The 23,012-nt window shown below is 40.8% G+C and overlaps 3 protein-coding genes across 6 annotated transcripts in view; 1 reads left to right on the top strand and 2 right to left on the bottom strand.

Moving 5' to 3' along the window:
* LOC136268288 (endoplasmic reticulum membrane-associated RNA degradation protein-like) overlaps window positions 1-16,707 on the bottom strand; it is a 37,574-nt gene extending 20,867 nt beyond the window's left edge. For 2 of the 4 annotated variants that reach the window (XM_066063576.1, XM_066063578.1), the window contains exons 1-4: window positions 16,180-16,707; window positions 15,960-16,118; window positions 15,341-15,486; window positions 14,585-14,686 (exon numbers count right to left, since the gene is read on the bottom strand). In XM_066063576.1, the coding sequence (XP_065919648.1) occupies window positions 14,585-14,686; window positions 15,341-15,486; window positions 15,960-16,118; window positions 16,180-16,282 (510 nt within the window). In that variant the 5' untranslated portion in view covers window positions 16,283-16,707. The remainder of the gene's footprint in view (window positions 1-14,584; window positions 14,687-15,340; window positions 15,487-15,959; window positions 16,119-16,179) is intronic. The other 2 variants (XM_066063577.1, XM_066063579.1) reach the window with 2 other exon arrangements.
* Window positions 16,271-20,594, top strand: LOC136268289 (malate dehydrogenase, cytoplasmic-like). Its single transcript, XM_066063580.1, has 8 exons — window positions 16,271-16,429; window positions 16,481-16,573; window positions 17,457-17,553; window positions 17,720-17,895; window positions 18,931-19,053; window positions 19,305-19,481; window positions 19,535-19,648; window positions 20,270-20,594. Exons 1-8 carry the CDS (start codon window positions 16,427-16,429, stop codon window positions 20,486-20,488), a joined length of 1,002 nt encoding a protein of 333 aa, XP_065919652.1. The 5' UTR covers window positions 16,271-16,426; the 3' UTR covers window positions 20,489-20,594.
* Window positions 20,595-20,969: 375 nt separating this feature from the next.
* Window positions 20,970-22,938, bottom strand: LOC136237235 (methylcrotonoyl-CoA carboxylase beta chain, mitochondrial-like). The gene has a single exon (XM_066027565.1). The coding sequence runs from the start codon at window positions 22,744-22,746 to the stop codon at window positions 21,049-21,051; it is 1,698 nt and encodes a 565-aa protein (XP_065883637.1). The 5' UTR covers window positions 22,747-22,938; the 3' UTR covers window positions 20,970-21,048.
* Between the last annotated feature and the right edge of the window lie 74 nt (window positions 22,939-23,012).

The following is a 23,012-nucleotide window of genomic DNA, read 5'->3' as shown; positions in this document are numbered from 1 at the left end:
TCACAGAAAATCTCAAGAGTTCAGCTAAAGGGAAACAGTTAATGTAATGTAAAGTTTCTAAAACAAGCCTCTACGTTATCCTCAATTTTCACAGATGACTTGGACCAGGCCTCTCCTTCACTCAGCACCACCAACTTTTGTCGATTTTCACTCCAGCTTGGAATTCCAATCAAAATAACTGCAGCCTTGTACCATACTTCTAGAAATGGATCATTTCCATGGTACATCATCGCTGCAGCTGGTTGGTTGTACTGTGGTTGCTGACATCAACTGATGCCCTTATATGTAAACTGGCAAGCACTTTTACCAAAGAGCCTCAATAACCCCTCTTCATTGCAACAATCATTATGGTCACATTCTTTTTGACACCTGAATTCATCAAAATTTCGCAGCGCATAATTACAAGTACAGGGGTCTCTATTAAAATCAGCCACACTCAAAAGGTAAGGATAATCATGGAGGCTTTTACAATGATCAGCCTCACAAAGTATTGGTTTAATATGTACAGGGAGGTTTAGCAGGTTTAGCAGCTTCGCACTGTTGAATATTATATAGTTAGCACCTTTCAATTTCGGAGGGTAAATTGATGAATTAGAGGTAGCCTGTCATATCACTTCACTATCATTGTCCCAACCTGATCAAGTCCTGCCGTTGTTTAGCAAGTGGATTCTTTATGAACTGTTTAATTGGTATCTTCTTTAGTGTGGTGATAATCTCCATATTGTCGACAGTGAATTTGGCATAGCCAACAAATCATCCCACTGCAAATCAAAGGTGTAGGAATGGTGAGCATTAAAGCCCAGTACACCTCCATCACGCATGAACATAAGATGACTAAGTGCTGCTTGAAGTGTTCTGAAGAAAGGATTACCTGTTATGTCAAGTGCGGGTCTGCTCAGATCACTGCCCATAGTATAGGTTGTATGTCAAGGTGACTCAATAGCCTTCAGTAACTGGAAGAACTTCATGTTCAATGTCACTAAAGAAAGCAGCCCAACATAAACCATTCAATGGATCTGACGCAGGAGAAGACCAGTCATATTTTATTTCCTTCTTCTGATGACGCATGACCAACTCTCCACCACTAAACTGAGTTGGTAAACAAATCACAAGACTACCAAACGTCTGTCCAGACTGAGGTGTGTCAACATGAGGTTTAAAAAAGCCACCAGGTGTATAGATATTCAACTTGTACAGTTCTGCTTATAAGCTAGCACAGTTTGGATTGATTAATCCAATTTCTCCAAGAATTGGAGTGTCACAAAGCTGAAATGTTGTCATGAAATCTTTTGGTTCTAATTTCAAAGCACCGCGACAGCTTTTGTCTACCACACTCTCACCTTTGTATCCAAAACTAGCAACAGTACATGCACCAAGGAGCTTGCTCATGGCTGTTGGATCTGCACCAGGAAATTGTATTGAGCACCATCTCACTTCTGAGTATTTAGCTGCTGCTGCTGCAGTAGTTGAAGTACACTGATCATCTTTATCATGACATACAACAGTTTTATAGGCTAGTGATATAATCCATTCAGGAGACAACTTCAATTTTCCTCCACAACTGAATTTGCTGCAACTGCTATCAGCCACATCACCAAGATTTGACATAGTGGACTTCTCAGCCAACTTTTTCAGTGGCTGCGGGTTCTCCAGCTCCTGTCTATTACGTTGCCACATCTCTGCTAAGACGTACTCAACTACTGTAAGGTGTTGTAGAGCAGCCTGTTTTATATGATTCTGAGAGCTGGGCATGTTTCAACAGGAATAAGTGTTGTTTATTGTCAGTAGTGCACTGGTACTGATTCATTACACATTCAGCAACAATGTGATGTAATGGGATGTATTGGTGATACATACAAGTGCAAGAAAAAAATTATCATACAGTATGATAGTACTGTATAGTAGGGGTTGTAAGAAATCATATGGTTTTATGGATTTCCGTACCTTAAAAACAGCCTTGCAATAAGTTTTACCTAAAAAAACCAACTGGAATGCATTTGTACCATTATAATGATGCTGTACCTTGGGTAAACAAAGCAAAAAGACGAATGTTTCGATGTGCAGTGAGTTATAAAATTTCAAACTACATTTCGTCTGCCTGCCTGCCTGCCTGCCTGCCTGCCTGCCTGCCTGCCTGCCTGCCTGCCTGCCTGCCTGCCTGCCTGCCTGCCTGCCTGCCTGCCTGCCTGCCTGCCTGCCTGCCTGCCTGCCTGCCTGCCTGCCTGCCTGCCTGCCTGCCTGCCTGCCTGCCTGCCTGCCTGCCTGCCTGCCTGCCTGCCTGCCTGCCTGCCTGCCTGCCTGCCTGCCTGCCTGCCTGCCTGCCTGCCTGCCTGCCTGCCTGCCTGCCTGCCTGCCTGCCTGCCTGCCTGCCTGCCTGCCTGCCTGCCTGCCTGCCTGCCTGCCTGCCTGCCTGCCTGCCTGCCTGCCTGCCTGCCTGCCTGCCTGCCTGCCTGCCTGCCTGCCTGCCTGCCTGCCTGCCTGCCTGCCTGCCTGCCTGCCTGCCTGCCTGCCTGCCTGCCTGCCTGCCTGCCTGCCTGCCTGCCTGCCTGCCTGCCTGCCTGCCTGCCTGCCTGCCTGCCTGCCTGCCTGCCTGCCTGCCTGCCTGCCTGCCTGCCTGCCTGCCTGCCTGCCTGCCTGCCTGCCTGCCTGCCTGCCTGCCTGCCTGCCTGCCTGCCTGCCTGCCTGCCTGCCTGCCTGCCTGCCTGCCTGCCTGCCTGCCTGCCTGCCTGCCTGCCTGCCTGCCTGCCTGCCTGCCTGCCTGCCTGCCTGCCTGCCTGCCTGCCTGCCTGCCTGCCTGCCTGCCTGCCTGCCTGCCTGCCTGCCTGCCTGCCTGCCTGCCTGCCTGCCTGCCTGCCTGCCTGCCTGCCTGCCTGCCTGCCTGCCTGCCTGCCTGCCTGCCTGCCTGCCTGCCTGCCTGCCTGCCTGCCTGCCTGCCTGCCTGCCTGCCTGCCTGCCTGCCTGCCTGCCTGCCTGCCTGCCTGCCTGCCTGCCTGCCTGCCTGCCTGCCTGCCTGCCTGCCTGCCTGCCTGCCTGCCTGCCTGCCTGCCTGCCTGCCTGCCTGCCTGCCTGCCTGCCTGCCTGCCTGCCTGCCTGCCTGCCTGCCTGCCTGCCTGCCTGCCTGCCTGCCTGCCTGCCTGCCTGCCTGCCTGCCTGCCTGCCTGCCTGCCTGCCTGCCTGCCTGCCTGCCTGCCTGCCTGCCTGCCTGCCTGCCTGCCTGCCTGCCTGCCTGCCTGCCTGCCTGCCTGCCTGCTATAAGACCCGGTAGTGCTAGATGTATGGCTCCAGAAATTTCAGACAGCTAAGGTAATGACGGTGGATTCACTGATCTGTTGTTCCGATTACATTCTGTCCACTGCACCATGCTGTTTGCTTTCATTATTTATTCGCTTCTTTGTTCTTCTCGAAGGATAATTAATAGTTAAGGCGCTTAATAGTTGCAGCGCACGCCACAACCCAAACACATGATTTTAATGAAGTGTGAATACGTGTGTCTAAGATGAGGGTGAACATGTGTAGTACCCAAGGAGTTGTCTCTAGCATTTATTAATGCTGGGTAGTCGTTTTATATAGTCTTAATTACCAGTTTAGCTTTTAGTGAGATAGCTAGCTAATAATATCTTTGAGGGGCAGATCCACCTCGGGATCCAGACTTCTAAAAGCGAAGGTTCCACTCTTATAATGGTGGACTCTCCAGCGATGTTTCACTGTAAAATCATCAACATTTAGGCCATTACAAATGTAGCTAAAACCTTTGACAGTTGCTGTAATAGCTTTAAAAGACAAAAAGATAATTATTTTTAGAGGCGCTTATTGCATACGAAGGTAAAAGATAAATGCTTCAAGTGATGTTTATACTGTGTGGAAAACAAAAAGAGTATAATATAGCTAGCTAGCTAGACAAAAAAAGTAAACAAACTAGCTATTTAAAAAATTAAATATTTCAAAAGGAAGTAGGGGTTGATATACATGCTACAAAAAGTAAGGAAACAAGCTCAAAAATGTTACAGCTGAAATGAGAAATGACCCAGCAGTAAAAAGTAAGGAAACAAGATTAGATGACTACTTGCTAAAATGAGACACACTTTAATCCCTACTTTTGGCTAGCTCTTTCAAATTAACCAAAAGTATGCATTAAAGTGTGTCTCATTTTAGCAAGTAGTCATCTAATCTTGTTTCCTTACTTTTTACTGCTGGATCATTTCTCATTTCAGCTTTAACATTTTTGAGCTTGTTTCCTTACTTTTTGTAGCATGTATATTATATCAACCCCAACTTTCTTTTGAAATATTTTTAAAACAGCTAGTTTGTTTACTTTTTTTGTCTATTACATAAACGTTTGCACTTTCTCACAAAGAATTTTGACCAGAAACCAGTCTAACGATACGGGTATATCCACTCACTGGACTGGACTACTGGATTGAATTAGACTGCATCGACAACTGGACTTGCATCTTTTTCAGCTATCAAAAGTGATTAACCATATGACCATCACATGACCATCACTTTGTTTCCACATGTTTAGTCTTGTCTTGTATATTAGAGGTACATAACTACATTTAGTGGTGAGAGGGATCATAATTATTCAGAAGTATTATGAACAGTTCTCCAGAAAATCATTTCCCTGTGTACATCCACCACATATTTACACTATGCAGTGATTGCACTTTAATGTATGAGCATTATAAACTGAAGAGCAGCAAATTAAGAGAATACGGAGTCTGTTAGAATAACTAAGTAACAGTACATCATATCACGTGTTACATCATAGAAACTGGGTCAGGTCATCTGGGTCAGATCATCTGGGTCATTTTGTTCAGATCATCTGGGTCTGACCTGCTTTACAGATTATCTGGGTGCTAATTAGCTGCCTAGCTATGCAACTTTTCTCCAAGGTATTTGCTTATCTATGAAATTTTTATTTAATTTCAACAGGTGGGTGTGGTTCACAAAAAAAAAAGCAGAACTAGACTATGATGCATTAATACACCTTTACATCTTCATTCATTTTGTATGTGATACAATCCAGGACAGAAGGAAAACTTTCGTAGCAGCAAGAAATCTTAGACGCCAAGGCCAACCATAAATCTCAGGTTTGCTATATATATATATATATACTTCTTGAGATCCGAAACAGTTTCATCATCACAACAGCCTGTCAATATCAAATCATTCACCTCCCTGCATTTTTTGTGATACAAACTAATCGAAATTAAAATTCCTGGTTCTGGGAAAACTGGTCTTATTGCCCATGTCAGCAGATTTGATTTTTCAACCAAGAACACAAACTACATGAACAAACTATCAAATTTCACAATCAAAATCACTGCTAGACTTGAGTGGTCTGCTTTTGCTGGCTGCTTTTCCCAAGTCCAGTGGCGATCCATACATGCAGTGTGGGGCCTTAATGGAACTCTGATCAGCCTGGGGATGGCTGTATGTGGCTGTAGCCAAAAAGTACCTGTTGGGGCTAAAGTAATGTTGAACAGTGAAAAAATCAAGCTCATATCTTAGAGTTATTAGTCAGTCGGTCAGTCAGTCGGTCGGATGGTTGGTCAATCAGTCAGTCAGGCAGTAGAAAACAATGTTTTCAATTTTGTAGCAATTTTTCGGAAGCATTTCAGGTTGTACTAAAGGAATGTTTGCCTAACCAATACTGTCAAGGTGCCATGAAGGTATTGTGAGGCTGGTTTTAGAGTTACACTTTTGGCCAGAAAACCCCAAACCTTCATGATCCCTAATATACAGTACTACAATACTGTATGATACTGTAACACCAAAAAGGTATGGATTTGAATCCATGGCCTAACCGCAACCCATTGCAATGGAACGCTAATGAATTTTCTCTACATCACGACCTTCAACGTGTTGTAGCATACAAAGGAAAGTATGTAGAAGATTGAAATAGACCTTGTGAGGTACCCAGATGATGAGCGTCTTAGTGTGGGCATGAATTGTGTAGATACTTGCACAGATTGGTGAGTAAGAGTCATCAATATCTGACACATAAAAACTGAGAAGAAAAAGTTTTCATGGGTGGGAATCAAACCCTGGACATTTGGGCTATCAGTTCTATGCAAGGGCTGTTTGTTAGTGACTATGTAGCTCAAGTTGTCCTCTACACCAGCACCTTCAACACTTTATAGAGAACTCATATAGTGATCTACACCAACAAATTGGAAGATGATGAATTTACCAAAGTTCCGTGTCAATACCTGCTCTGACTGCCGAGTTAGCACCATAACAAAGCAAGAATGCAGACAAACAGACGCTAGGTAGAGAGTGGTGCACATGAGCATCCTGCGACAGTGAACAATACAAAATTCAGTGAGTATGATGTGTATGAATATTATATATATGTGCAAAGCAATAAAATGCAGCAATCTCTCTTGAATTAATTTATGTACATATTGCCAACAATGTGGATAAGTAAGGAAGAAGACAGCATGACAGATTGTGGAGGCAAAGTTGAAGCAAGAGATGCACGGTTTGTCATTAAATCAAGAGTTTATAATAAAAATAGTGAGGGTTTATTATGAACTCTTGATTAAATGATACAAAAAGAAGAATACTTTGGTGTTGATACTGTGTGCTTGTGGCAGGAGTAGATATAGTAACTTATGAAGTTAGACATCTTCGCTTCTTTTTGTCACTGTGAAATGTTGCACAAAGCTAAAGAAATTATCAAAACAGGTGCAAACTATATGGTGCTAGTAGTACCTGTCCTGTCAGGCAAGCATATGTAACATGTATGGGTCCAGCAAAAAGAAATAAATTAGTGTATAAAGTATTTGGCTGTTGATATTTAGCTGGTCATTTCAATTAAAACAAAAACATCATGAGATGAAAAGGTATAAGAAACAAAGAAAAAAGAGTGACACAACCAGGATTCAAACCTGGGCGTCAAGGTTTGGAGTACTATACACCCTACCACCGTACCACCGGTACTTACTGGCTACTCTGTACTATTTAAATGTTACAAATATAAAATACTGTACAGTCTAACCCATACTCTAACCTAACCTAATGCTAAAAACCATGCCCTAATCCTAGTTGTGCGTCTTCCTAATCCTAAGAGCACTGTTCTTAATCCTAGGAGGGGTGTTCCTAATCCTAGGAGCGCTTATCCTAATCCAAGGAGAGCTGTTCCTAATCCTAGGAGCGCTTATCCTAATCCTATGAGGGCTGTTCCTAATCCAAGGGGTGCTGATCCAAGGGGCGCTGTTCCTAATCCTAGAAGTGCTTATCCTAATCCAAGGAGAGCTGTTCCTAATCCTAGAAGTGCTCATCCTAATCCAAGGAGAGCTGTTCCTAATCCTAGGGGCGCTATTACTAATCCTAGTGACAGCGCGCTGTTCCTAATTCTACAACCGTGTTTCTTAACTATAAAGGCAAATATAGTGTTTACATAACAAATGACCGGCTAAATAAATATTTGCACCGTGACTGGTGACCAGCTAAATATCCAGTATTTAAGGCCAGTACTTCCTACAGTAGAGTTATTGCATAGCAAGCAATGGTTTGAGCAAAGTGCATGCATGTAGGTAAGTAGTTATAACCTCAAAGATATGAACTGAAAGAGATGCACTTACTCTAACAGAACATACAGGATAAACACACAGGTGTATCCAATTGGCTTGTCCTATACTTACCAAATGTGCTATATCCCAAGAATCCCACATGCTGTGTAGCAATACCAGGATTACTATACTAAAATTACACAAAAATAATTTTCAACTGGAGTAGGGACCATAGCACATCAATAAAAAATGCTGAAACAAGTTGTAGTAGTCCATGATATTAAATCACAGTAAAACAATAAGAAGTGTTATATCCCTACTGTGCTCAAGATACCATAGCGGAAATGTACAGTAGGGATATAACACTTCTTATTGTTTTACTGTAATATAATACAATGCAACACTCCAGTTTGTTTCAGTGATGTGCTATGGTTCCTACTCTAGTTGAAAATTCCAAATTTTTTGTGTACTTGTTTGTTAACTTTTCTTATAAATAATTATTATAACTGGTGAACCCATGCATACCACATCAAAAGAAAAAATGGTGCCTCATGCCCCAGCTATATCAATTGTTGTCTGAAAATTGAAGTATCCATTATACTTCGTTGCCAGCTATGTTCAACCTGTTACACAACATTTACGAATCAAGAACTGTTCAAAGAGCACCTCTGCAATCCACAAAGAAATGGCACTGCGTGCCCCATTATCATCTGAAAAGTGAAGTATCCATTACGCTTCATTGTCAGCTATGTTCAACCCATTACACAACAGTGCAAATCAAGAAAAGCACCTCTACAATTAAAGTAGTCACTAAGAAAAATGTGGACAATTTCCGTTATGAAGGGAAGCCATCACATGCTACCGCCAAATTGACACTTTTTGCTGTCAGCAAAGATTAATGGGACACAAAGGAGGACACTGGTTAGTCCATGAAGAATGTATTGTACATACTGCGGTATGCCAAAAGACGCCTCTTGTGCCAAAGTGACATCAAACAATGAAAAAATCAAACCCGTAGCATTAGCTGTTATCAAGTTACAATTGTCTGAAGGCATCAGTCAGTCAGATACTCAGTTAGGAGAAAATTCTGTTAAATATATTTTTTTAAATTCTGTAGCAACTTGTTGAAAGCATTTCAGGTCGATCTGAAGGCTTGTATGGGCTTAATTTTACCTAACCAATACTGACTCATCGTTGTCAGGGAAAAGTGAGGCTGGTTTTTGGGTGATGTTTTTCATGGGCCATGCCTACACCTTTGTGGTCTCTACTATACGGTTGTATGATGATTGATGAGCAAGTGCAAAAAGTATGGACCTTTAAAAACGTAGCTAAATTAAAATAATTATGTCACTGGTAGGATTTGAACCTGTGACCAACAACCAAAGTAGACTGCTAGTGATGAATATGTTGGAATACAATGTGTATAGTACTAGTGAGAGATTTTGGATTAGTCAAGTGTATAGTGAACCAGCAGGCTACTGCAGAAAGTGCCACATACTGCAGGTGACGTCCAGTGGAAAAAAGGGATAAATGCTGTTCTTGAAATATCAATACTATGTCATGAAGGTTTATCAAGCTGGGAATGGTGAAAAGGTCAAGTGATTGTAAAGTGTCACATGCAAAATGCATGTACATTTGTTATATACAACTTTGTTACATTACTTTACAGCTTATAAGACACATCATACCATACCAGCGAGCCTTGACTGGTATGTAAATTAGAGTCTCCTGGGTTTCGTTTACGTAGGTTGTGACATTTGCTTGAACATGTATTGCATATCATAATGTCTCTATAAACTACTGCCAGGTGATTGGAATGAATCAGGAGCAAAGAAATAGGGGGCAACTCCCCCCCCTTCCCACTTTGAAAAGTGGAGGGGCACCCTCATTTTTTCTAATACCCAGTTGCTAAAGTAAAGTAACTAGTATCAGCCAACATACTTTGCCTTGATTTGCTAGAATTTGTGCTAAAGGTTATGCAAGAATGGAATACTGCATGAATCAGTGCTGGGAGTGCATGAGATCGAGATACTCTAATAGAACAGTCACCTAACTACTCTAATAGAACATTCAGTGGAATCATATAAGTTGATCCCGCTATGCAAATAACAGCGTTGGGAGTAATGCGATATGTAATAGTTATTACTTTTGTGGTACCTAAGTAATATAATGAAATACGCTATAAAAACAGGTAATATAACTCAAGTTACTTTACTTACAAATGTAATGCGTTACCTAAGTAATATAGTTACTGTAACGAGTCTAATATTACGTAATATTATTACTACAAGTAACAAAGTTACTAATCTCGTTAGTAATCCTCTGAGTAACGCTTAACCACAACGAAGTAATGAAGCCTACTGAATGAAGCTTATTCACCAGCTTCTTACTTATAACCAATTGTCCAACAACACAATCATGTCACGTGATAAGGTGGTAGTTTCACACGTGACAGCTTAAGGCTGTGGACACAAAGTAATATAATATGTAATATTATTATAGTTACTTTATTTTATGGGTAATATGTAACTGTAACTAAATAATTCAGTTGCAAATAATATGTAACTAGTTACATTTAAAAAGTAACTTGCCAACACTGGCAATTAATTCAATCTGTCTCCATTAACACATCCCAGTAAAAATGATCCTGCAAGTTCCTGCAAGAAATGACCGATTCTCTTGCAACATCTTGCTTAAAGTTCCTGCAGGATCATTTTGCCTGGGATGTATATATCTATATATAATCAAGAGCACGAATCTATCTGAAATACTTTCATTTACTGATGTATCTATCTTAATGGTCATTGTTAGTATACGCATGTACCACTGAAAATACTTTCAGATTCAATTTTAAAGCATTCAAATCTCAAAAATTTCTTGTGGGGGCATGCCCTCAGACCCCCCAATAGTATTGCACTATAATATATATATATACACCTAATAATTTTAAAACACTTTGTAACTTACAGCCACCCCACATGACTTGCCACCCCCACTTTTGAGTGCTGTTCTCCACCCCTGGGATGAATTGTTTATATTGCTGGTTCTTGTATTGATGTTAGACTACAGCGATCACCAATGGATGGCTACATACAAGCTAACTGAGGCATACTTCAAGAGCTCCTTTTGGGTGCTCAACTAGTATGTTAAGTGAACGGGTAGCTATATGAAATTAGATTTTATAATGAGACAAGTTTACAGACATCAAGACATGTTTCCTGTTAGTAGGTGCGGCTTTGTGCATACCTTCGGGCTTGATGGGTCCTTGCCAACCACCTACAAACTTCAACGCACTGTACTGATATGGCACCACGTGCCTACAAATAGTATCACATTCCTGGTATTAAAGTAGGCATGGCTCACAAAAGAGTTTGGAGACTAGACTATGATTTGTACAGTAACAATTGATCAGTGGGTGTGGCTCAGCATAAGTCTGATGGACATTGATTCGTACAAACCCAGACTGAAATACTAGTGATAAATGGGTGTGGCTGCACATACTCAGTGTATTATGTAAAATTTTTTGAGATGGAAATGTTAGTACATTTCAAGATCACCCTTTAGCTACTTGCTTTACAATGCCAGTGCATGCACAAAAAATTAGATGGTGCAGTGAGGTACAAAATCATGTGGTGTTGAGGGTAGTATGTGCCAACCGCCCAAACTAGTTACTACTTAATGTGCACATGAGGCTCAACATGAGACAGAGCTGCACACGGGAAGCATAGCTGGAAGTACTGGAAAATTATGTCTCTTCGATCACTTAAATTCTCTATGTATACAGCAAACCAGCCTTCTGGATTACAATATTCTTGTTCATCACGAAGGATTTCACCCAGAAAAGGGGTCAAATATCCTTATACACTGGTGTGGTGACCACTGACAAACTATTCTATTACAACGTAGTGATTCCGTGTTAAACACACCATAATTATTTACTAGGCGTATGTGTCTAACAGACAGTATGATTTTTACAAAACGTTTCTCCAAAAATAATAAGCGTATGCGCTTAACAACCTGACCCTATGCTATCTCTTTAGTTGTAACACAATTACTAGAACTTAACAGAGTAGACCAAGAATTTTGAAGGCTTTAGCAATGATGTTCTCATAATGACAAATCCACTTGCAAGATCTTTGTGGGATGTAACAGATGGTAACTACATCTGTAATATCCACACAAAAACAGCCAAGCTGTGACAACCAACAAATGGCTACAATGATGTTAATACTAAACAATGCACACAGCCATTATTAAGCATTACATCATTGCAGCCATTTGTAATGGCTGCCACCTTTGATTTCATAACTTTTTCACCCAGGCTTTTTAAGGCCACACCTTTTTTCACAGCTTGGCTGTTTTGTACGGATATCACCTCTTTTTGTAATTGCAAGTTCCAAAGCCAACCTATGTGGCCTTGATAATTCCTTTTAACTTTTTTTTCCCTTTACTACAGGAATCATCGAATGTTGCGTGGCTATATGAAGAACTGAAATAAGACGAATTTTGAAGGCGAGTATACCCCAATGATAGCTGGGCAGATTTGACTCAAACTAGGAATGGGTGATACCCTACCCTGAGGAAGCTTCCACTGCAGAAATGGTTAATTATACACTACTATGGAGCTACAGATACATGAAAACTTTTTTATTTTTGAAATTTTTTTTTTAATATTAATTCCCGGGGTTACCAGTACCCCTTGCCATCACCCCTAGCAGTAAAGATGCTAAGTGCTAGACAAATACTATGATCAAATTTCAATCAATGAGCTGGAGCCACCTGGCCCTCAGCTAGTGTAAGGTCAAGTGCTTCCAGTGAAAGTGGACAGCCCTGATGTGATCTAACTCCTCTCAAACACATAATAGTGGAGGGTGACAAAGAATAACTAATCCTGCAACGCAGCTATGACATCACAGAACTACATAACAACTCCTTCTGAAGAGAGACAAGGAAAGCAAGTCTTCTTTAAAATACAGCAGCAGCAGCATGACCCATACCACCCCTTAATGTTGAAAATGTAAGTGAAGTAAAAGAACTCATCTCAATTTCCCTAATACATTGTTCATACTTCCGTTGTTTGTCACGTTCAAAATGTTGATAAAGTGAAGATACTTGGGTACAAGGTGCTAAACACCTTGACATCAAAAATGCCTTCTGATGTTTACCTCACCAGAATCCTGGAGCAGAAACATCTACACGAGGTCCATCCTCATTATTAACTGTTGCATATCAAAGGGTCTCACCTGTAAGAGGTTGCAACAAATTCATGAGCATTTTCTGGTTCCGTAAAGCGAGTATGTCGCCCACCCATACTGGCTGTATTTGGCCGCACAACACACTTGATGTAGGCTATTTTCATAATTTTTGTAGTACTCTAATAGAACACACATATTTTCTGAGCACATCAATACAATGCATATAGAATGTTCTAGAATTTCCACTGACAGATCTACGAGTTATCATTCTAGTGTACTAAACCGGAACTTTCATTTTTAAGGTAGAAATTGAGTGAGGTGAGCAACTGACACCGGTGGCAGAGTAGTAAAGGACTTGGGTATATAGGTGTGGAGGTCCCTGGTTCAAACCCTGGAGATATTGTTGCAACATTTTTGCACACATATTTTACTTCTCAGAGACTGTTCTATTAGAGTATCTCGATCACGCTTTTTTTCACATGTTTATATCTCCTTAATTAATACTCTCAGTACTTTCAAACCACAAAAGGTTTGTACTGTGATAGTAGCTTCATGTACAGACCAATTGTGAAGTTATTCCGTCAAGCGGATTACTCTGTAGGCATGACAACAAATCACTTTTGTAATTTTCAAAATTGCACATAATTCCGTTATTCTTTTTCCCATCTGTATGAAAATTGGGCTGCAAGTGTGTTGCATTATGTTCTTACTGCCCTCCAAATTTGAAGTCAATTGACTAAAGCATGCAAAAGTTATTGTAATTTTTCTGAAATGTGTGAAAAGAAAATTGATGTAAGAAGACTAAGAAGAAAAATACTAAGACAATGAGACAAATTTTGAAGGCACATATCTCAGTGATGGCTGGGCGGATTCAGCTCAAATTTGGAATAGGAGGTGCTCTACTCTGAGGGAGTTTCCGCAGCAAAACTAGTTAATTTCCATTCAGGTGCTACCAACAACGTTTTCTTGGTTCTTGTAAAATATACATTTGTCTGTCGCACATCCGCACTAGCTGTACTTAGCTGCACGATGCACTATCATGTGTCCTGATGATAATTATGGTGTACGGTGACCAGGATGAAATTGTAAAAATACACACTTGGAAAAGTGGAGTAGCAGATTGTCTTTGATACTCCAAGAAAAAAGTCCTCTTGGAAATGGAGCATGGCCACAGTGTCTTATATCACTTGGTGTCATCAGTGAATAGAATGCATGAGCAAACTTGATGGCAAATGGGAGATCGTTTATCTGTATTAGAAATAATAGCAACAGAATGCTACTTTGTGGTACCCCAGAGATAACTGGTAGAAAGTCTGAGTGCTGGCTGTTAACAAGTTCCTCGAGTAGGTCCCAAACATAGCTAAGGTGTACTTCATGACTTCATTAATAAGACCACCTCATTATAGTGACCATGTCAAGTAGGTCCCAAACATAGCTAAGGTGTACTTCATGACCTCATTAATAAGACCACCTCATTATAGTGACCATGTCAAGTAGATCCCAAACATAGCTAAGGTGTACTTCATGACTCCATTAATAAGACCACCTCATTATAGTGACCATATCAAGTAGGTCCCAAACACAGCTAAGGTGTACTTCATGACCTCATTAATAAGACCACCTCATTATAGTGATCATGTCAAGTAGGTCTCTAACTATCACATCTGCTAAACATCACCACTATAGTGAGGTGGTCTTATTAACAAGATGGCTACCAAGTGAGATTTCACTATTTCAGTCATTTTATCACTCTAATACAGACTACTACTAAACAACACACATCAGCTATTACTCTAATAGAGCAAACAGAATTCAAAGCAGTAATATTATCTATTAGAGCATAGCTGCTGGGGTAGACAACAACCAACTCACATCTCCTAGAGCTCTCTCAAATGTAGCAGCTCCTAACAGGTAGCAGATATGGGTAGCTGCAATCTCATTGGCTAATAGTTGCCGATAGCAATCCTCAAACACCTGCCACACACAGCACTGTTCACATTGCAAGTCAACACAGATTGCAAAGGAACACATGCCTTACCTTGTTAAACAGGTGGTTACATTAGAAATGACACGTTAGGGAATTATCGTTTAGACAGAGGTGACCTGAGCGACCTTATTACACAGTGACCTTATTACACATTGCAGGGGCGGGGCACAACAGGAAGATACCATTAACAAGGGTAAAATTTGTGCGGATCACTACCATTAAAAATTTTGAGGGGATAAGTTTTTGCTTCGGAGTTACCTTAAACATGTCATTTTGTTTGAAATGCACGTACCAATGGGAAAATTTCACGGTAGCAGCTAATATGCAAAAAAATCGCTAAAAATTTTACTCCTCTATGGTATGGCAGTGACTATACTATTAGAAATACTGATTGCTCTATTAGAGTATTTCAATTCTTAAAGGGTAGATATTCCTCGTGTTACTTTTACAGCTGCCTTACCATGTATAGAGTTTGTACACTACCAACATTAGCCCTATTCACCATTGCAGAAGGAGTAAATGAGGCTATGCTATAAGCTAGACCATAAAAAATGTATTGTGAAAATTATATGTGTTAAAACTTAAAAAACTAAAATGCCAGATATAAGCTCAATATAAACACGTCACAGAGCAGGACTCACTGTGGGTAGGCCGGTCCACTCAAACAATCGATGATAGGTGGTAATGAATTGATCAATGGTGAGAGATGACATCTTGTGATGGACTGATCCAGCCAATGAATGCAATTTCCTAGCTCCACCCACAATATCCAATTGTTGTACAGCATCTAGTTAAATTTGACATGACAGAATTATCAGTAAGAAGTTAGACCTGTCTAACATGTGAATGAACTTATTGCCTACTTGGACAAATTACACAAGCCTCGTGTATGGTGGTGGTCAATGTGTAACACTTCCATATTCAGGAATAAGATTATGGTAGACTATTACATATCCTTTAGTTTCGTCTAAGACTATAATACACTGCCATTTATTAGGTACTTATGATAAAACTAGCTGGCAAAAAGTCAAATGTTGCTAGATTGAATGAAGAGGTCCAAGTGTTGCACCCCTACATGTTGTGTGTTTTCTCTAAGAACAGGCTTTAGTTGATTACAAAGAATTTAGACAATAAACCAAAAAACCAAAGACAATTAAGGCACCACTGGCAGTCAATGATAACTCCCTTGTATTACAGACTTCAGCCAGTCCATTTGGTGAGGTAAGCATCACCCACCAAAATCTCCCGCTAGTGTCTCACCTACTCCAAAATGATGCCTCAGTTTGACACAATCAATGGTGAGCTCATCATCTAGAATGTCATCTACACACTGGATCACATGATTCACATTCATAAACAACTCGTACACTCTTGGAGATAATGAGGTATCTGTTGCCATAGCAACGACTGATCTCAGTCCTGTACACAGACCACAAAACATGATACTAGTATAACACGATTTACTAATATACTTAACTACCTTGCTCTGGGTTTACGTCATCGTTATCATCACGTGATTTACGTTGCCCGTGTTTCTGCAGCTGTTTCCCACACCAGAAGGATTGTATTAGTGCACTCGCCATATCACGTGACTGCTTGACCTTTCTATAGCTCCTATTACATATACATGTATAAGAGCTGCGCGTTTAATTAGTCTAATCCCTTTTTGTTGAATTTTGACACGTGCACGGTCGCCAGCATTTCATTTGAAGAAGTGATCATTTAAAATGGTATGTTATCATGCTAACGCTTCACCTTATCGTGTACAACTTGTATTACAGGCTCTGCGAGTATGTGTGACTGGCGCGGCGGGTCAGATCGCCTATTCCTTACTGTACTCTGTCGCTAGGGGAGAAGTGTTCGGACCAAACCAGGTGAGCTATCGCCAGACCAGATGTCCAGCTACGATGGCGATTAGACGGTGGAGTAGTGATGGTGCATGCTCCACAGTTACCCGCCATTACTGCATGTTGGGTGGTGTAGGGTCTTCAGTCAAATCACTTGTCACATGATATGAACACGTGATTATTTGCAGACTTTTATGGCTTGTGTGTACTGAGGCCTTTAAAGTGTTTGGAGCACTACCCCAGTTTTGATAGTATATTCTTGTTGGTTGCTGTAACTTTCTTGGATTTTTTATAATTGCTTTACAGAATAGTAAATTACAGCTACTAAGGTAGCTAGTGATTGCTTGAGCAAGAAACTCAAGGGTTCCACCACTTCTAAAATTGATATTTCTAGAACTGATTTCAGACCATTGAAATCAATAGAAGGTAAGCTCAATCTCTGACCTAAGGAAAATATTTGGAAATATTTAAATTTTTCGAGGGATACTGACAATTAAGGCACAATGATTTCTGACTTCCCTTCTAAGTGTTGAATGGATAGGAAATGTCGTGTCCATCCCACCTTTAAGTGTTTAAAAAGTGCTTTGATTCAACCATTTGTTTGTGCTTAAGTCTTGTTGATCAAGTGTACTTTTTCTGATAATGTATTTGTGTGTAGTTTTCTTAAAATGCTTGAAGTGCACTTGCACAGTACAAACAAAGCATAACTAAACAATATATAACTTAATGTGTTTCCATATCGCACATGACAGATGGGACTTCAGGTACCCACACCTTCACCTGTGAGGAAGATTTTCCTGCACTGTTACCCTAGTATCTGTTAGTTGTTCCAGTGTGTTTCTGGGTAGTAAAGGGCTTTGTTTTCATGTGTTTGTTGCTCAACCATTACATCAGTTTCTGGTTGCCATAGCGAATCACTCTGTTATTATTGGATATCCCTCCTATGATGACAGCGCTTGAGGGTGTTGTCATGGAGATGCAGGACTGTGCACTACCACTACTAGATGGTGAGAATATTTATAAATAGATTGTTGTAATTAAAAGTTTACTGAATGAAAATTACAAATATAAGCATTTATAATTCCAATTCAGTAAGTAATTGCAAATATGGATTTCACAACTGAAAACTATAGGCTGCTGGCTAATTTTATAATAATTACTGTATCTCCACAGAGGTGGTACCAACAGCTGACCCAGCCGTAGCATTTGCTGACATTGATGCAGCCATTTTGGTTGGTGCAATGCCTCGTCGTGAGGGAATGGAACGCAAAGACCTGCTCCAAGCTAATGTAAAGATATTTGAAACACAAGGGAAAGCACTTGATCAATATGCCAAGAAAACTGTCAAGGTATAACTCTGGGGGACTTCTGAAATAAAGACACCTCACAGATTAGAATTTTATTGGTACCAGTGTCTAAAGTAATCTCTCCAAGGATAGCATATATAGTATGTACAAGTTGACTAACATTTCAGCCAGCCAGATGATTAGTGGTAACAGCAAAGGTGTCAGCAACAGACACGTACCGTTTGGCTCCATTACAAGTTGGGAAAGGGTTGTAATGGACACTGTACTTATATGGCTTCCCCATAGGAAATGTATTGGTTGGCTGTAAATATTATGTCAGACATTTGAACAAAAACATTTTTAGTGGGTCAAGCAGTACTACAAATGAGCCGAATTTCAAGATTGTGTGTAATTGCATCATCCATGAGTTATTACATGTTTTTGAGGATTCAGCTCAATGCGTACATACTATAGACATTGAAATATGACGTTCTGAAGTTTTCCCATACATTATCTTGTCAGAAGACAACAGTTGCACATTCTGGATGGTATGGGATTCAAGTCATATATTATGACCTGTACGCACTATCCATTTAAAACTTGAAGAGATTATTTTTTTTGAGACCTACAAATAATGTGACATTAAGACATGAAAGTTTTTCAAATTTGTGGTTTTCCCATAGATGATTGGGGCGAGCCTAAATGAGCCCCACACTAATGAGTTGATGGTTATTATTGTGTAATTTGTCTTAATTCTATGGTGTACATTATATAGATGGTGTACATTATATAGATGGTGTACATTATATAGATGGTGTTAGTCTGGTGTGTGCAGGTTATGTGTGTAAGGTCTGCAAAGCAGCCAAATTAGACTCCATAAATTTCTGAAATTGTTAATTCTGAGATATGAACAATTTCTCAGTAATTCTATGGATACTAAACCTTTAGAATGTTTTGGAAAATCACTTGAATACTTTTATCCTTTCCAATAAATACTTTTGCTAGTCAAACTCCAGTTTGTAAAATTCATCCTCACACATATAACAATGATTTGTCTGTTGGATCATGTGATCTCCATGTTATATGGCCTCTCCACAGGTCCTGGTTGTTGGTAACCCTGCCAACACTAATTGTTTGACTTGTGCCAAGTCCGCCCCCTCAATCCCAGTGACCAACTTCTCCTGTCTGACAAGATTGGACCATAATAGAGCAACATCACAGGTCAGCCACTCCCCTCATTGTTCTCTGCTCTTATTGGCTAGGTTTGTACCAGTTTTTTAAAACGAGTCCTCTTATTGGCTAGATTTGTACCAGTTTTTTTAAACGGGTCTTGATGTTATTGAAATAATACTATGTCATCGTATTATCCACTCCTGACTCAGCAGAGACCTTGTATTAGCACCCCCAGCCTTCATTTAGGTCCTTATGCTTATATGAGGATATCACAATTACGATGATCCATGTTTGATCAGGTAGCTCTCAGGTTGGGAGTCAAGCCCACTGCAGTCAAGAATGTCATCATATGGGGCAACCACTCATCAACGCAGTTTCCTGACGTGTCACACGGCACCGTATGCAGCAGCACAGAGTGTCAGAAAATCTATGATGCTGTCAAGGATGATGCCTGGTTGAAGGGTGACTTCATTACGGTGAGGATTTCCCATTAGTGGAATGCGATTGACTGGATCATGTGATCTTACAGACAGTACAAGGACGAGGGGCAGCAGTGATAAAGGCTCGTAAGCTGTCATCGGCGATGTCTGCTGCTAAGGCTATTGTGGATCACATGAGAGATTGGTGGCATGGCACTCCCCAGGTGTGTTGTCATGGTGACAAAGGGTAAAGGGACCAACCCTAATATATACACAGCGTGTTATATAGTTAATAATGGTTAACTGTTGGCCACGTTCAGTATGCTCTATACAAACCACTACCACTGTTGGGTGACGGCCATGTTTGCTGGGGTTCAGTGAAATAACTTCTAAATACTGCCACTCAATTTTCTACTCTTCTTTTGAATTGTGTTACAGCAAACCCTCACTTAGCAGCGACTCCTTTAATCAAGACCACCTTGTTATGGTGGCCATGTTTTGCTCCAAAAGTGGCCCTTCAATAAAGTTGAAGTTTTTAAACAAATTAATGTTCCACTCATGAATATTTTTCCTAGTGAGTCTGGCTAGCTGTGGGACCACCATATGGATAGTTTTAAATTCTTGTTGGTCCAATGTTACATGTACCCTAAATATTTTGTTTTCTGAAAAGCTGTTTGTTACCAGCCCTCAATCTTCACAAGATTAGTCATTTGTACCACCTCAGAGTACCACACCACCCAATACTACACAATACCTGGGGAATACCCCCACTACATGCTGTTTGATATGTACTCACTACAGATGTACTAGTTCTCTAAAACTTCTGTGTTAATTATCTCTGGTAGGATGAATGGGTATCAATGGGAGTGATGTCAGATGGTTCATATGACATTCCTAAGGACCTTATCTACTCATTCCCAATAAAGATCAAGCCCAACAAGTCTTATGAAATAGTACAGGGGCTATCAATCAGTGACTTCGCTCGTGAGAAGATGGACCTTACAGCTAAAGAGTTGGTAGAGGAGAGGGATGCAGCAATGCAGTTCTTGTCAACTGCCAAGTGACTAGATGATGGTCACAAGTCTCACCTGTAGACTAATATTAGATACTATTGCACTGTATACTAGAGTTGATAACATTTTGATCATGAGATTGTTTACTGGCACTAAATATGTAGTGTTTGAGTCAGTATGATACTACCTCAGAGATACTGCCAGTAGCCAAGGGTTAGAATGTGGTTGATTTTTTGTAGGGTTATAAATGGCTTCCCCATTGAAAGAGTAATTGCATGATTTTGTTTTAGTGGATTATTCTAATACAGTGGAGTGTGATATTATGGTAGTCAACCCAGATGTCTCACCATCAAAGTTGATGGTGCTAGTCAGGACACTGTTCGTCCCAAACCATGAATTTCCACTGTTTGCCCATCAGAACCTCCTAAAAATGTATTACACCAATATCTCCATGAAGCCCCGAACACAGCAAACACCAGATGAGCGTAACAGGAATTAGATGTCGCAAGCACTGTTAGCTATTTTAACAAAATTTATGTAGTGGATAGCCACAACAGAATAATTTTTTTTGAAATTTATGCACAATTATAAATACCAAGTACACACAACAATTACATTCTGAACACTCCAAACTTGGTGTCAAGTATTGGAGCATTAAGGGAAGCACTGATACTGAGGGCCAACACTTTACGAGTATCACAAGGATCAATCACACCATCGTCCCATATCCGAGCACTGGAGAAATAAGGGGATCCTTCTCTGTCATAAGTGTTAACAATCGACTGACGAAACTTCTCCATTGCCTCTTTGGGAATCTCTTTGCCTTCTCTCTTCAGTTTAGCAATTTGAACGCTCGTCAACACGCCGGCTGCTTGCTCACCACCCATGACGGATATACGAGCATTTGGCCACATGTAAAGGAATCGTGGACTATAAGCCCGCCCACACATGCCATAGTTTCCTGCTCCAAAACTGCCACCAATTATAACAGTGAACTTGGGCACCTCAGTGCATGCCACTGCTGTCACCATTTTAGCACCATTCTTAGCAATTCCACCATGTTCAGCATCCTTCCCAACAATAAACCCTGTTGTGTTCTGTAGGAAGATCAGTGGGATCTTTCTCTGGGAGCAAATCTCGATGAAGTGTGTCCCTTTCAAAGCTGACTCAGAAGTAAGGATACCATTATTAGCCACAAACCCAACAGGGTAACCATGTAGTCTGGCAAATCCTGTGACCAATGATGGCCCATAAAGCTCTTTAAACTCATGAAATCTACTACCATCAACAAGTCGAGCAATCACCTCTCTGACATTATAGGGCTGTCGGAGATTAGTCGGAACAATACCATATAAGTCATCTGCTGGGAACAATGGGTCTTCAGGCTTTTCCATTGTAACTGTGGTTGGCTTTCTGAGGTTGAAGTTTCGTACTATTCGTCTGGTGATGTTTAAAGCATGGTGGTCGTCATTTGCATAGTGGTCAGCCACGCCTGATATTCTGCAGTGCACATCAGCACCGCCTAAATTCTCCTCCGTGATTTCTTCATTTGTAGCTGCTTTAACTAGAGGGGGACCAGCAAGAAATATGGTCCCTTGTTGTTTGACAATTACACTCTCATCTGCCATGGCTGGGACATATGCTCCTCCAGCTGTGCAAGATCCCATGACAACTGCCACCTGGGGAATCCCCATTGATGACATGGTGGCTTGATTATAGAAGATACGACCAAAGTGTTCACGGTCAGGAAATACGTTATGTTGGTGTTCTAACATGGCTCCACCTGAGTCAACTAGGTAGATACATGGTAGTCTGTTCTGTTTAGCTATCTCCTGTGCTCTCAAATGTTTCTTCACAGTCAGAGGGTAATATGTACCAGCCTTTACAGTGGCATCATTAGCCACAATCATACACTCCACACCACACACTCGTCCTATCCCAGAAACCATACCAGCTGCAGGTACTGCCTCCTCGTATACATTATAGGCTGCTAGTTGGGAGAGTTCTAAGAAAGGCGAGCCAGGGTCTAGTATTTCATTTATCCTGTCCCTCACCAGCAGCTTTCCTTTACTAGTGTGTCTCTGCCGGTCCTTGTCTGATCCTCCACATTCTATTGTAGCTGCTTCCTCCCTCAGTTCAGTGACTAGTCTCTGCATCTCCTCATAATTCTGTTTCACCGCTTGCGTCTTTTCCAACCGTGTACCAATTTGACTAGATTTCTCTTCTCCTAGGTAATAGCATCTCCTACCAATGCACCTCAGAGCTGGTAATGTTCTACAAGTGAAGCTTTGTAACCTAGCGGAGTACATAACAGTTAATTGTTCTAATTAATGACCACTATAGGTGTTCACGTGATGATTACTCTTTCTACATTTGTTTAGTTTTACAACTCGGCGTCCTTTATAATATGTGTGTGTGTGTGTGTGTATACGCCACTACTGGCTATTGTGTTCTGGTCTGAAAATAACGTCTTACGTGAAAAACAAATGCACAACTAGTACACGTGACAAAAACATTTTTTCTTTCGGGGGTCAACCGCAAATATCCGTTTATTCATAACTTTTCCGTGTACTAT

The sequence above is a fragment of the Dysidea avara genome, chromosome 10 (assembly GCF_963678975.1).
Source record: "Dysidea avara chromosome 10, odDysAvar1.4, whole genome shotgun sequence".
NCBI lineage: Eukaryota > Metazoa > Porifera > Demospongiae > Dictyoceratida > Dysideidae > Dysidea > Dysidea avara.
The sequence above is the reverse complement of the archived record's forward strand: the minus strand, read 5'-3'. Positions and strand labels throughout refer to the sequence as shown.